This window comes from Mirounga leonina, unplaced genomic scaffold (genome assembly GCF_011800145.1).
Source record: "Mirounga leonina isolate KUSES-001 unplaced genomic scaffold, KU_Mleo_1.0 Mir_94, whole genome shotgun sequence".
Lineage (NCBI taxonomy): Eukaryota > Metazoa > Chordata > Mammalia > Carnivora > Phocidae > Mirounga > Mirounga leonina.
In genome coordinates, this window is record NW_023270855.1 from 477530 (window position 1) to 490771 (window position 13242).

Genomic DNA, 13242 nt, shown 5'->3' on the forward strand with positions numbered 1-13242 from the left:
TGGTGCTCCCTGGCTCTGCTGGGCAGATTTCTTAATCTCACGGTGATACAATCTCCCCACTGACAGTGGGGGTGATAACAGGGGCCGATTTCACTGGCAGTCTGCATTAAATGGGCACAGAGAACAGTGCCAGTCACCCAGAAACACTCTGTAAAGGTTCACAGATAATTCACAATAGTTCATAAGTGTACCTGCTAATAACAATGAATTGATAGTATGCTCAGTAGCTTTTCCCTCTTTGGGGCACCTATTTTCGAGAGTCCTAAAAGTCTCATTAGAACTCCAAGTATTTGCAATAAACCATTTTGGAACTCTTTGCTTTCCTACCTCGGTCATTAATTAATAAAGTGCCTCTGGTGCTTGCTGATCTCTGACTCCAATCAATGCCTAGCTCCTTGTTCTGCGGCTGCAGAGACAGGCAGGGGCTAAAACATTTAGGCCTTTAAATGACAGTGGAAGGAGCCTCTATTCTGGGGCTCAAGGGAAACCACTTGTCTGTTCAGGTACAGCTAGCTGCTGTTTGCAGTCCCCTCCACATACATTTGGGCGCGCGCCAACACACTCATGCACAAATCACATATATGGCTTTTGACATAATAAAACTGTCCTTCCTCCCTTGTACAAAGCCAGCTGTAGATATTGCCAGTGGGATGCTGTCCTCCAGTGCTGATTCAGGGATCCCCACCTCTTCCATCGCAGAGAGCCCCTCCACATTCCCTGGCACTGGTCTCCTACCCACCACACCAGCCTTGGGCAGAGCGGGAGCTGCTGGGATTCTCACCGGCACTCACCTGCTTACAGACTGTTCCAGAGCACAGAGTATCGCTAGAAAGAGCCCTGACCGTGCCCCAGCTCCAAGCAGGCTTTGTCCATCTGCAAATTCCCTAGATGCGTGGGATAATCTGGTGACCATGGTGGGAACCCCGGGAGGGGTTCTCCTGTTTTGGAGGAGCCAGGGACCTGAGCTGGGAAGGCAGAGGGCACAACCTACAGCCCATGGCCCCATCAGCTGATGGATCTGGGCTATCTAAACTGGATCCCTGCTCTTCATCACCCCGTCCCTCCCCTGTCTACTGATAGCCCTTGTCATTCTGTGTCTTTATTAGAATAGTCTCATTCACTCTCTGCAGTAGTGATTCTCAAGCCTCAGCCAGCATTGTATTCACGACGAGGGCTGGTTACCACCCAGTTTGCACGGCTCCGCCCCGCAGACTTTCTCCTTCAGGGCGGGCACAACTTTCGCTTTTCTAACGAGTTCCCGGCATTGTCTGCTGCTGCCGGCCCCGGGACCGTACTTTTAAGAACGGCCCCTCTAGAAAGTGAGGTCGACTCGGCAGAAAGGACAGGTCTGTGTTTGCACCACATGCATCCCGAGGTGCACACTGAATAAATGAATCGGGAACGAAAGGAAAAGAGCAGGAGGCGGGCGGAATAAGGAATGACGGAGGAAGGAAACTCCTGTGCCCCAGGCCCCATCCCAGACGCTGTCTAGGAGGCGCCCCGACCTCGGACGGCGGGGCTCCCGGCCTCCCCTCAGCGGCGGGACCCGCCCGCAGGCCCCACCCCCACGCAGCCGGGGCTCTTTGGCTTTGTGACGTCACCGCCCTGGAGGGCAGGGAGAATGGTTGCCTTGGCGACGTAAACGGAACGCCAGGGCGCTGGGAGCCGGGAACTGCGGTGCGGAGGCTTCGGAGGTAGCCTGGGCGCGCGGGGCCGCTGGGTGCGCGCGACGTCGGGTCGGGGGTGCGCGAGGCCTGGGGCGGGCTCCTCGGGCGCCCCTTGCAAGGCCCCTTTGCAAGGCTGCCCGCCCTTCCTTACTCATTGCTAATTGGCTTTATCACGTACCTAACTACCTAGCCATCCCTCTATCCTTCCTTGCCTTGTGCACCCCTGCTGTATGGCCCACGGCGCATCCCCGCCGAGTTGGGGCGCTGGGAGACGGGGCGCTGCTAACTAGTGCCTCTTCAGGACCAGGATTCCTTTCCGCCTGGGTTGTAGCAGAATGCTGCTGGAAGGGCGCAGGCTTTGGAGTCAAGGAATCTTGGGCTGGAATCCCAGCTATGGTCCTTCCTTGCTGTATGACTTTGGACACCTCGCTTAATCTCTCCTTTACTTCCTCCTTTGCAAAATGAAAAATTCATTCAATGAATAGTTCAGAAGCTCCAAGGCTATGCCAGGCACCTTGATGAGCGCATTGGCTCCAAATGAGAAAATACCCTTGTTCTCTTGGAGCTTACATTCAAGGGGGTAATAGGCAATGCACCGATTTTTTTTTTTAAGTGACAAATCAGATAGTGATAATTGCAGAGAAGAAAGTAAAGTGAGGTCCTATGGAGTTGGGGAGAAAGAAACCATTTTGGAATGGAGTGGTGAGAGAAGGTGTCTCTGAAGTGGGTGACCTGAGCTCAGAGCTGAAGGGAGAGAACCCTCCTCCCCAGCTGGGTGTGAGTGAACATTTTTTGGCTAAGGAGGTGGTATATGCAAAGGTTCTGAGGCAGACCAAGGTTGGCATGTTCTAGAAATAGGAAGATTAGGCAGGGCAGCTAGAACTAAGTCAAGGAGGGGAGAGAGGGTGAAGGAAGGGGGAGGCAGGGAGCTATGGGTGTTGGCCACATGGCAGGCCCTCAGTAAAGGCCAAGTGTTCTCAGCCACCTGGGGGCAAGGGTTGCTGAGGGCCTGGGGATCATCTGGCTCAAGCACTGTGTCACTCCTCAGGTTGGAATCGCCTTTAGCCAAAATCAAGCTTTGCAACAAGCCTTTGTTCCTCTGCCCAGATGTCCAAGATTGTGTCTACTGTGGTCTCCAAGGGTATGACTTACAACAGTAAGTATGGGGCTGGGGTGGGCTCAGAGTCAAAGACAGCCTCGGGAGCCTGGGACAGTGACATCCAGACTTAATTGAGGGTTAAGGTGATTCCAAATCAGGCCATGAGGCAGAGGTCATAGGTATGCCAGGTTCTCTAGAAACTCCATGGTTTATTTCCTAGGGCCGCTGTAATAAAGTGCCACCATCCAGTTGTGGCTTTAACATCAAAGATTTATTGTCTCACAGTTCTGGAGAATGATGTCCAAGATATAGGTGTCATTGACAGGGTTGGTTCCTTCTGAGGGCTGAGAGGAAGAGGCTGTTCCAGGCTCTCTCCTAGGAAGCTTCTGGTTGTTTGCTGGCAATCTTTGGTGTTCCTTGGACGGAACGTGTCATTGCTATCTCTGCCTTCATCATCACATGGCGTTCTGCCTGTGTGCGTGCCTGTTGTAAATTTCCCCTTTTAATTAGGGTCAGGAGTCATATAGGATTAGGCGCCCACACTACTCAAGCATGACCTCATCTAAGATACGGCGGCAATGACCCTGTTTCTTAACAGGGTCACCTTGTGAGGTGCTGGAAGTTAGGCTTTCAAGTCTTCAAAAATGTTAATTGGGTGGGGAGCGGGGGACACAATTCACCACATAATGTTGTGGAAGGCACCACAGTGTAAGTGGGTCTCTCTCAGCCTCTCTGCAGCTAAGGTCACTGGGCTGAGCCCAGAGGAAGTAGCAGCTGGCCCCAGGCCCTCGTGGGAGACGTCCTGCCTCCTCCGAAGTGCCACGTCTGCAGCCAGGTGGCCCCGCCGGAGCATGGAGGGAAGCTGCTGGCGCCCCTCTGGGGGCTGTGGGGGCTGAGGCGGGCAGGCTGGGCAGTACTGCCTGCTGGTGCCTCGGTGCTCCTTACTGCCGTCAGCTTTTAATTTAATTTGGTTTTGAATAGGTAAAGGATTCCCATGGTTCAACATTCAAAAAGTGTTCCAAGCCCCCTCTTCTGAAAGGCCCCTCCTGTCCCCAAATACCCAGTATCCCCTCCTCCAAGATGGCCAGTGGCACGAGTCTCTCACCTCCTGCTCCACGGGCTCCACGCACATGCTCTGTGCACACAGGCAAATGTGGATATGGCTTGTACAGTTTGTTTTTTTTCCCACACAAACGGTCACACAAGAAACAGGCTTCCTGCACCTCCCTTTTTCCACTAACCTCGACATTGTGGAGACTCTTCCTTATCAATACATCACAAGTTCCCTTAGACTTTTAGTGTTGTGAGCAGAACAGTGATCCCATAGTGTGAATGTAGTATAGTTTACTTAACCAATCCATGTGAGCGGGCACTGAGCTGGTTTCAAACACGTGCTGCTCTCAACACTTGTCCCCACTGTTGCGACTGTGCACTCACTCACTCTGCTCCAGAGCAAACTGAAAAATGAAGAAAGTCTGAAATGGAGTTACAAAAAAAAAAAAAAATAGCTTTGAAATGTTTGCAGATAACAAATTAACTTTAGACACACACACATAAACAAAACAATGCAACTGGCACAAGATGGTTGAAGGCTTTATAAACTATACTGATTCATCCTGTGGTACCAGGAGGATAGTTAATGGGGGGGGTATCCTGTGACACTCGAGATTGGGTATATCACTTCCCTTGGCGGTGACATGCAAACAAGAGGCCCCCCTAAGCTGATCTCCATGGTCTGGTTGAGGGTTCTGTGCCTTTGGGAGGCAGGCAAGTGAAGTCAGCCTGGATGGGGGCACATCGGCCAGAGGCTCAGGCCAGGAGAACAGTTGAGCCTGACATCCTGGGTTCAGCTGCAGGAGCTGGGGACTAAGGTAGGGGCCAGAAAGACTCTGAGGGAGAGGGGCCTCCTGGGGGAGAAGGGCCTGGGGACACAGCTCTGAGCCTGGGCCAGGTACAGATAGGGTTTCTGGAGCCCAGCCGAGAATGCCCCAGCTGAGGGCGGGAACGCCGGGGTCAGACATGCATGGTGGAGTACAGCACTTCTCTGGGCCTCAGCTGCCTCATCTGTGGAATGCGAGCAATCCCGATTCCCTGAGGCTACTGTGAGCTGTAAGGGGAGATACATGTCAAGGGCTCAGCTCTTTGATACTGCTATTATTAGTGTCTCCACTCACTATTACGACACCCACCACCCCACCTTTAGGGTTTTGGCTAGTCTCCCAGTGTGTGAAGTCCGATTCGGAAGAAGATACTCGGGAACCGCAAGTGGAGGGGCCGTTAAGGGGTCTGGGCAAAGACTTAGCTGGAATTTGACGTCGGAAAAGTGAGCTCTGGGTTTGGTCTTCATTCACAAATCCTTATTAAGTGCCAGCTGGATGTGGCACTTGTGTTCTAAGCACTGGGGATTCAGGGGCAAATAAAACCCTCCCCCTCGTGGGACTTACATTGTGACGAGGGAGGCAGGCATTGCAAAGCAAACAGCCAGTCTATATGTACAACAGCCAAGAAGCAGTAGAAAGGAAACCTACTGGAAGCTTTGGGCAGGGGGCAGGGTTTACTTTAAATGGGAGAGGTAGTCAGGGAAGGCCTCTCAGAGGAGGTGACATTTGATGCCTATCCATAACAATCCTGAAGGATGAAAGAGGGAGAAGGGCACTCTAGGCAGTGGGGAAGGGCCAGCAAAGGTGGAGGCTGGTACGAGCTTGCAGCCCTAGAGCAAGAGCAGAAGGCCAGTCTGAAAACACTCGGGTAGGGCCTTATGGACCATGGGGAGGACTATTCAGTTCTGTTAAGATGTTGAGAGGGGTTGAAGCAGGGAGGTTGCAGTTTCTGGGTTTGATGACTTTTATGAGTAGAGATGCCAATGTCTGTGACACGGCAGAGGGGCTGGTTCCACAGAGCCTCCCTAGAGACCTGGGCAAGGCCTCACCCCTGGTGCAGAGGGTGGAGGGCACTTGATAGAGACCTTGGCAAGAGGAGCCAGTGAAGCCCAGACTAAACCCAAGACTTCCCAGTCAGGGCTCGTGGGGCGGGGTTTGCTGGAACAGAACGTGCAGACAGTTGGGGAGAAAAGCGATAAACAGCTCCCCTCTCGGGGCTGCTCCAAACCTGCCACTCAGCTGCCATGTTCCGTGGCCAGGCCAGGGACACTCCCCTCAGTGTCTTGGCACTGCTGTCCCTCTGCCCAGAAGGCGCTCCCCCTAGATCTCCCTGTGGCTCCCTCCTCCTCCTCCTTTAGGATTTATTCAAATGTCACCCTCTGCTTTATTTTTCTTGAGACCGCTTTCTACCTCCCACCTGCGTCCCCGTTTCTTCCTTGTTTCTCTCTCCCAGTAGAATGTAAGCTCCACCCAGGTGGGGGTGTTTGTCTGTCTTACGTGCTGCTGTCTCCCCAGAGCCTGGCATGTAACAGGTCCTCAGTAAAATTCTGTCAGCCTGAAAGCTTTCCCTGAAGGTCAGGAATAAGGCCGGGATGTCTGTTTTCACTGCTATTTAACACTGTGTGCTGGAAGTTCTAGCCAGAGCATTTATTTATTTATTTATTTATGTATTTATTTAAGATTTTATTTTTAAGTAATCTCTATATCCACCGTGGGGCTCAAACTTACAATTCCAAGATCAAGAATCACACGCTCTACTGACTGAGCCAGCCATGTATCCCTGGCCAGAGCATTTAGACAAGAAAAAGAATGAAAAGATATCCAAATTGGAAAGGAAGAAGTGAAACTATCTTATTCATGGATGACACAATCCTATATAGAAATAATCCCCCAGAACCCACAAGAAAGTCACTAGTGCTAATAAATGAATTCAGCCAGGTTGCAGGGTGCAAGATCAAAACATCAGTATTGGTTGTGTTCCTACACACCAGCACTATGCAATCCAATGGGGAAATTAAGAAAGCAACTCCATTTACAATGACATCTAAAAGAAGAAAATACGCACGTATGAGGTGGCATCGTGGGAGATGTTAGAGTAGGAAGCTCCGGGAATCAGGCTCCCCACCTAACAACTGCAGAGCTCGCAGGAGCTCTCAGACTCCAAAATTGGAACTCTGGAGCTAGATGAACACATGCAGTTTCCAGGGCAGAGCTTGAGGGAGAGGCTGGGAAATGTCAGTGAAGTGTGGCATTTTGTGGAGCGGCCTCCAGGCCGGCAACAAAGGGGCAGGCAGCCCACATTCCTGGCGTGGCTTGCTGGTGCCACAGTGCCCCATATCGGCCTTTTCCTCCCCAAACCCAGCTGGGTGCTTGGTTGCTGAGAAGCCAGTACTGAGGGTAACGGTGCTTCCAACTCCGGGAGGTGGGTGACTGCCCAGCCAGCTCTGTCAATAGGGATTTAAAGAGACAGGACCTTCCCTCTCAGCCTTTCCAGACCCAGACATTGAAGGAAATCTTTGACAAAAGATTAATACCCAGAATGTAAAGAGAATTCCTAAAACTCAACAACAACAAAAACGACCAACCCCACTTAAAAACGGGCAAAGGAATTGATAGACATTTCTCCAAAGAAGATCTTCCAAAGAGCCAGTAAGTACATGACGATGCTCACATTATCATCAGTCATTAGGAAAATGAGATATCACATCACACTAGTAGGATAGCTATTAAAAAAAATCCAAAGTAACAAGTGCTGGCAAGGCTGTAGAGAAACGGACCCGTGTGCCCTGCTGGTGAGAATGTAAATAGGTACACAGCTGCGGAAAATGGTAGGGTGGTCCCTCAGAAAAGTATGCATAGAATGATATGTTCCAGCAATTCCATGTCTGGGTACACACACAAAATTACTGGAAGCCCAACACTCTGTCTTATTTGTGTTTGTCACCTGTCTAGAATGTAGGCTCTGAGGAGGCTTGCCTGCACCGACCGCAGCACCTCGCAGTTAGAATGCCAAAAAACACTGGCCAGCAGACACTGAGTGAGCAACGGTCTCACCCTGTCCTCCCCCCGCCCCACTCCCGCCAGCTCTCAGAGACCACCCAAGAGTCCCCAGCACCAGCCCAGACACTGCTCTAAAGCCCGCCCTCAGGGACCCAGCTGCCTTTTTCATAATCATCGTGGATCTGGTGCTGGGAGCTGGGGATGGACAGACATGGTTCCTGTTGTTTTTAAAGTGTAGATTTCACTTTTTTTCTAGATAGTTCTCCTGAGGCAAGGGAAACAAAAGCAAAAAACTATTAGAACTACATCAAAATAAAAAGCTTCTGCACAGCCAAGGAAACAATCAACAAAACTAAAGGCAACCTACGGAATGGGAGAAGCTATTTGCAAATGACATATCTAATAAGGGGTTTGTATCCACAATATATAAAGAACTTGTAAAACTCAACACACCCAAAAACCAAATAATCCAATTTAAAAATGGGCAGAAGACATGAACAGACACTTCTCCAAAAAAGATGTACAGATGGCCAACAGACACATGAAAAGATGCTCATCATCACTCATCGTCAGGGAAATGCAAATCAACAATACAATGGGATATCATTTCACACCTGTCAGAATGGCTAAAATCGGCAAGAAACAACAGGTGTTGGTGAGGATGTAGAGAAAAAGAAACACCTGTGCTCTGTTGGTGGGAATGCAAACTGGAGCAGCCACTGTGGAAAACAGGATGGAGTTTCCTCAAAAAGTTTAAAATAGAATTACCCTATGAACCAGCAATTGCACTACTAGGAATTTATCCAAAGAATACAAAAATACTAATTCAAAGGGATGCATGCACCCTGAAGTTTATAGCAGCATTATCTACAATAGCCAAGATAAGGAAGCAGCCCTTGTGTCCATCAACTGATGAATGGGTAAAAAAGACGTGGTGTATATACAATGGAATATTACTCAGCCGTAAAAAAGAATGAAATCTTGCCATTTGCAACAGTATGGATGGAGCTAGAGTGCATTATGCAAAGCAAAATATGTCAGTCGGAGAAAGACAAATACCATAGGATTTCACTCATACGTGGAATTTAAGAAACAAAACAAACAAGCAAAGGGGAGAAAAAGAGAGAGAGAAAGACAAAGCAAGAAGTCAATTCTTAACTATAGAGAACACACTGTTAGTTACCAGACAGGAGGTGGGTGGGGGATGGGTGACACAGGTGATGGGGATAAAGGAGGGCACTTGTCATCACGAGCATGGGGTGATGTGTGGAAGTGTTGAATCACTGTATTGTTCACCTGAAACTAATATAACACTGTATGTTAACTAAAAAAAGAAAAAAAAAGCAATCATGAATACATCACGTAGATAGATCAATGTAACGAGAAAGAACTATTGAAATGTAAAGGCATAATATAGATGTTAAAATTGACATACAAATAAAAAAATAAAAAATAAGTAAAATGTAGGTTTCATTACTACTCAGGTATGGCAAGATCTGCAGACAAGGGGATGGCTGCCATTGGAAAGGTAGTTTGTGATCTTCCCAGATCCCTAGAAACAGGAGGCAGGGCCACACAGGGAAGGACTGGGCTGGGTCAGAGGCAGAGGGAGTGGGGGAACTGTGAGCAGGAGCCTTTGTTGTGACTTCCGTGGGAAGGAGCGGGTGACACAGGGTGTGCGGGCTTAGGGTTGACTGATTTGAGTATGTCAGGACTCTGTGGCATGGGGCTGTCCTGAGTTGTCTGGGACCTGGCTCTGGGCGATTGGAGAAGGGACCAGTGGCCCTGGGTATGAGAGCCTAACAGTGGAGATGGGAGCTGGGCATGTGGGCTCTGGATTAGTGGGTTTGCATTTGTAAAGCATGCTCTTGGGAACCTCCTTTACTTTCTCTAGGGATTGGCCAACCCCAGGGTGGAGAGGTAGGGATGGTCCCTATGGGATCAGTAAGACCCAGATGCTAGAGCATCGGGTACAGAAAGTACAAGACAGCATTAATGCACCGGTCCTGGAGCAGTTTCCCATCTTGTGAAGGAAGGTGACCCCTACATAATAGCAGATGTGACACGTGCTAGAGAGGGGAGGGCCATCTCTGGGAGAACATGAGGTGGGCCCCTCTGTCCTGGATGAGGGGGTCAGGAGGCCTTCCAGGGTCAACAACAGACGAGGGAGATGTTGGCTGAGGGGGCTTGGGCCCCGGTGCGGTGAAAAGAGCAAAGGGGATAGCACGTGGTATTGCCTGTGGGAGGGTCCATGACAGTCTTCGAGTGGCCAGAGGGTAGTGAGGGGGTGAGGCTGGTAGCAAGGTGAGAAGCTGCAGACGTCGCTGTGTGAGATCATGCAGGGTCTCCCCAGCCCTGTGGATTGGGGTCCTGGACCTACCGAACCTGGGGTGGCCCTGAAAATGCACTGGATCTCTGCTGCGGGGTAGCAAATTACCCCAAAACTCAGTGGCTTCAAGCAATAGTAAACATGCGTTAGTTCAGTTTCTTTGGGTCAGGAGCTCATGAGGGCTTGGCTTGGGGATTCTGGCCCAGGGCATCTCCTCCACAAGTCACCGGAAGGCTTGACCAGGGCTGGAGGATCAGCTCCAAGCGGGCTCGGTCATATGGCTCTGGGCTGGGGCTGACCTCCTCCAGAGCAGGTGGTCCCAGAGAGGCGAGGCAGGGCCCAAATGTGCTCTCTGCCCTCGCTTCAGAAGTCACACACTGTCCCTTCCACAGCTGGCCACACAAACCAACCAGAGTCCAGTGCGGGAGGGCGTACTAAAGGGTGTGAGTGCCTAGAGCCCGGTGACACTGGGGGCAGCTTTAGGGGCTGGCTGCCGCAAAGGATGTAAACACATGATTGGTTTTGTGAATTGTGTTTCAAAACGGTCTGCCCGGGGGCGTCTGGGTGGCCCAGTTGGTTGTTTCCAACTCTTAATTTTGGCTCAGGTCCTGATCTCAGGGTTGTGAGATCGAACCCTGCCTCGGGCTCCGTGCCGGGCATGGAGTCTGCTTGGGATTCTCTCTCTTCTTCTGCTCCTCCCCTCTCTCTCTTTCTCTCTCAAAAAAAAAAAAGGCCTGCCAGGCTGTTCAGTGTGGTCAAGACTCCTCATACAGCTTCCTCTTTGGGTTCTGGACTGTGTCTCTGCTTTACCCTCTGTTACCCTTCTGTGTCCTGCTGGGATTCCAGTGTTGGCCCTTCCCCAGCTGCATGGTCTCTTCTGCCTGTGCAACGCCCCCCATTCACAGCCAGCCCTTGAGAGCTGCCCAAACCTACCATGTCCACTTGCCTCCCCTCCCTAACCCTGTGGGATCTTGGCTTCTGCCCCGTCACCCCACGCTGCCAATCTCACTCTGGGGCCGTGGCTAAGGCCCCTCCCAGGGCACCTCCCTCAGACACTCCCTCCTTCTCCCGCCCTCTTCCCAGGGCTCTGGTCTTCTCTGGCCTGTCCCTCTGCTCTGCAGGCCTCCTTGCCAAGCTCCTCTACTGTCGGGGTTCCTAGGCCGTCCTCCGTCTCGACTATGAGCACAGCCTCAGTTTCCATCTATTCGCCAGGGACACATTTCCGTCCTCTAGGCTCCTAGTCCGCAGACCTCCATCAGGAGTGGCCCCTTCAGAGTCCCAGTTTGGCGGTTCCCACGGGTGCCTGAACCCAGCACCTCTGCCTGAGCTCCAGGCCTCTGGCTCCCCCCAGGCCCCTCCTGCCCTTCTCTGCCACCTCAGCAAGCAGCACCTGATGCGAAGGTGTTTATACCTAAGGGACAGTTATCCCTGGTGCTCCCTTCTCTCCTGAGCCCACATCCAGTCAGGCAGCAAGCCCCAAGGGCTCTCCTGAAAAACACTGCATCCACACCTCCTCCCACCCTGTACTCACACCGTCATCGAAGCCACCAGCCCTCTTCCATGGAGGAGCGGGAGGGGACTGGCAGCGGGGAGGACAGGCTTGCCAGTGTGCTGGGGAGGCGCTGAGTGAGTCCCAGAGTGAAGGAGGGAGATGGCGGGAACTGGGGTCCATGGTGGTGGCCCATTCCTCTTGTACCTGGAGTGCAGAGAAGGTGGCTCAGGGGAGTAGATGGGGAGAGACCCCTGGCTGCTGGAGTGGAGCAGGTCAGCCGATGGCTTCCCCAGGGAGCTGGCCTCTCCTCTCCCTGCCTCACTGCTGGGGTGCTGCCGGAAGCAGGAGGATATTCTGATGGGCCAGAGCCCACACCCAGACTTCCATTGTTGGGGGACAGGGTGCTCAAATTTTATCACTTTTTATGAGGACATTTTGCACCCAGTTCACCTCCCCTTGTTTCTCCTGGAGAATTTTTCTAAAAGTAGGCTTACATTTTTAAAACTTTTTAATTTGGGGCACCTGGGTGGCTCAGTCGGTTGAGCATCTGCCTTCGGCTTAGGTCATGATCCCAGGGTCCTGGGATGGAGCCCCGTGGTCGGACTCCCTGCTCAGCGAGGAGCCTGCTTCTCCCTCTGCTGCTCTCTCTTTCTGTCATATAAATAAAATCTATAAAATTTTTAATTTAAAAATTTAATTCTGTTAAAGTACTAGAAGGAAACAGGAATTTTTAAAATGCATTTAACCTTCAGATGCAGAATTCCTTTCTAAGCAGACACAGAACACCGAAGCATTTCACTAAGCAAATACGAAAATGTCCTGTAAGGAAAATACATGATAGACAATCCAAAGGAAATTGTCATATCAGCTGAAGCAAAAATATCTTCAGCAGCTCTGACAAACAAATGAGCTAGTGTCCTCTAATAGATAAAGATGGTCAAGATCATTTAAAAACTATAACACCCCAATAGAAAAATGGGCAAAGGATACCAACAGAGAGAAGCAAGTGGATGATTAACATCTGAAAAGACACACAGTAGTTTCTGTAATTAAGAAGTGCAAATTAAAACTAAAAGATGCATTTATTACCTGTCAGACTGACAAAATTCCAGGTGTGTGAGACACAGTCCAGCTCAACTTGGTACTAGAGAGTAACCATTGCATAAGCTTGAAAATTGCATAAGACTGGAAATTTGGGCCCACGGCCCACCAGGAGACCTGGCTAAGGAGCAATGAGATTTGGATATGAGCAGATATGTTCTTTTTTTAACTTTTTAAAAATTGTGGTCAACTATCTGTACATAACAGAATTTACTCTTTTGAGCATTTTTAAGTAGACAGTTCAGTTTTAAGTACATTTACATTGGTGTGCAACCATCCCCCATCTGTCTCCAGAACTTTTTTGCCTTGTAAAACTGAATCCCCATTAAACACAAACTCCCCATCTGCCCTTCCGCAGCCCCTGGCACCCACCATCCTACTTTCTATGTGTAGGAATTTGATGACTCTAAGGACCTCATAGAAGTTGTCCTTGTGTGATCGGCTTCTTTCACTGAGCACAGTGTCCTCAGGGTTCATCCATATTGTAGCATGAAAGCAGATGCATTGTTCAGTAAAAAAGTAAGGAGCATCTAAGAATGTGTAGGCATGGGATGCCTGGGTGGCTCAGCCTGGGATCGAGTCCTGCATCAGGCTCCTTGCTCAGCGGGGAGCCTGCTTCTCCCTCTGCCTGCCGCTCCCCCTGCTTGTGCTCTCTCACTCTCTCTTTCAAATAA

General features: G+C 50.6%; 1 protein-coding gene across 1 annotated transcript in view; it reads left to right on the plus strand.

The window, feature by feature from the left end:
• The first annotated feature begins 1023 nt into the window (after positions 1-1023).
• Positions 1024-13242, plus strand: part of CFAP100 (cilia and flagella associated protein 100) — a 51447-nt gene continuing 39228 nt past the window's right edge. The window contains exons 1-2 of the mRNA XM_034997353.1: positions 1024-1694; positions 2716-2823. Of these exons, the coding sequence (XP_034853244.1) occupies positions 2775-2823 (49 nt within the window). The 5' untranslated portion in view covers positions 1024-1694; positions 2716-2774. The remainder of the gene's footprint in view (positions 1695-2715; positions 2824-13242) is intronic.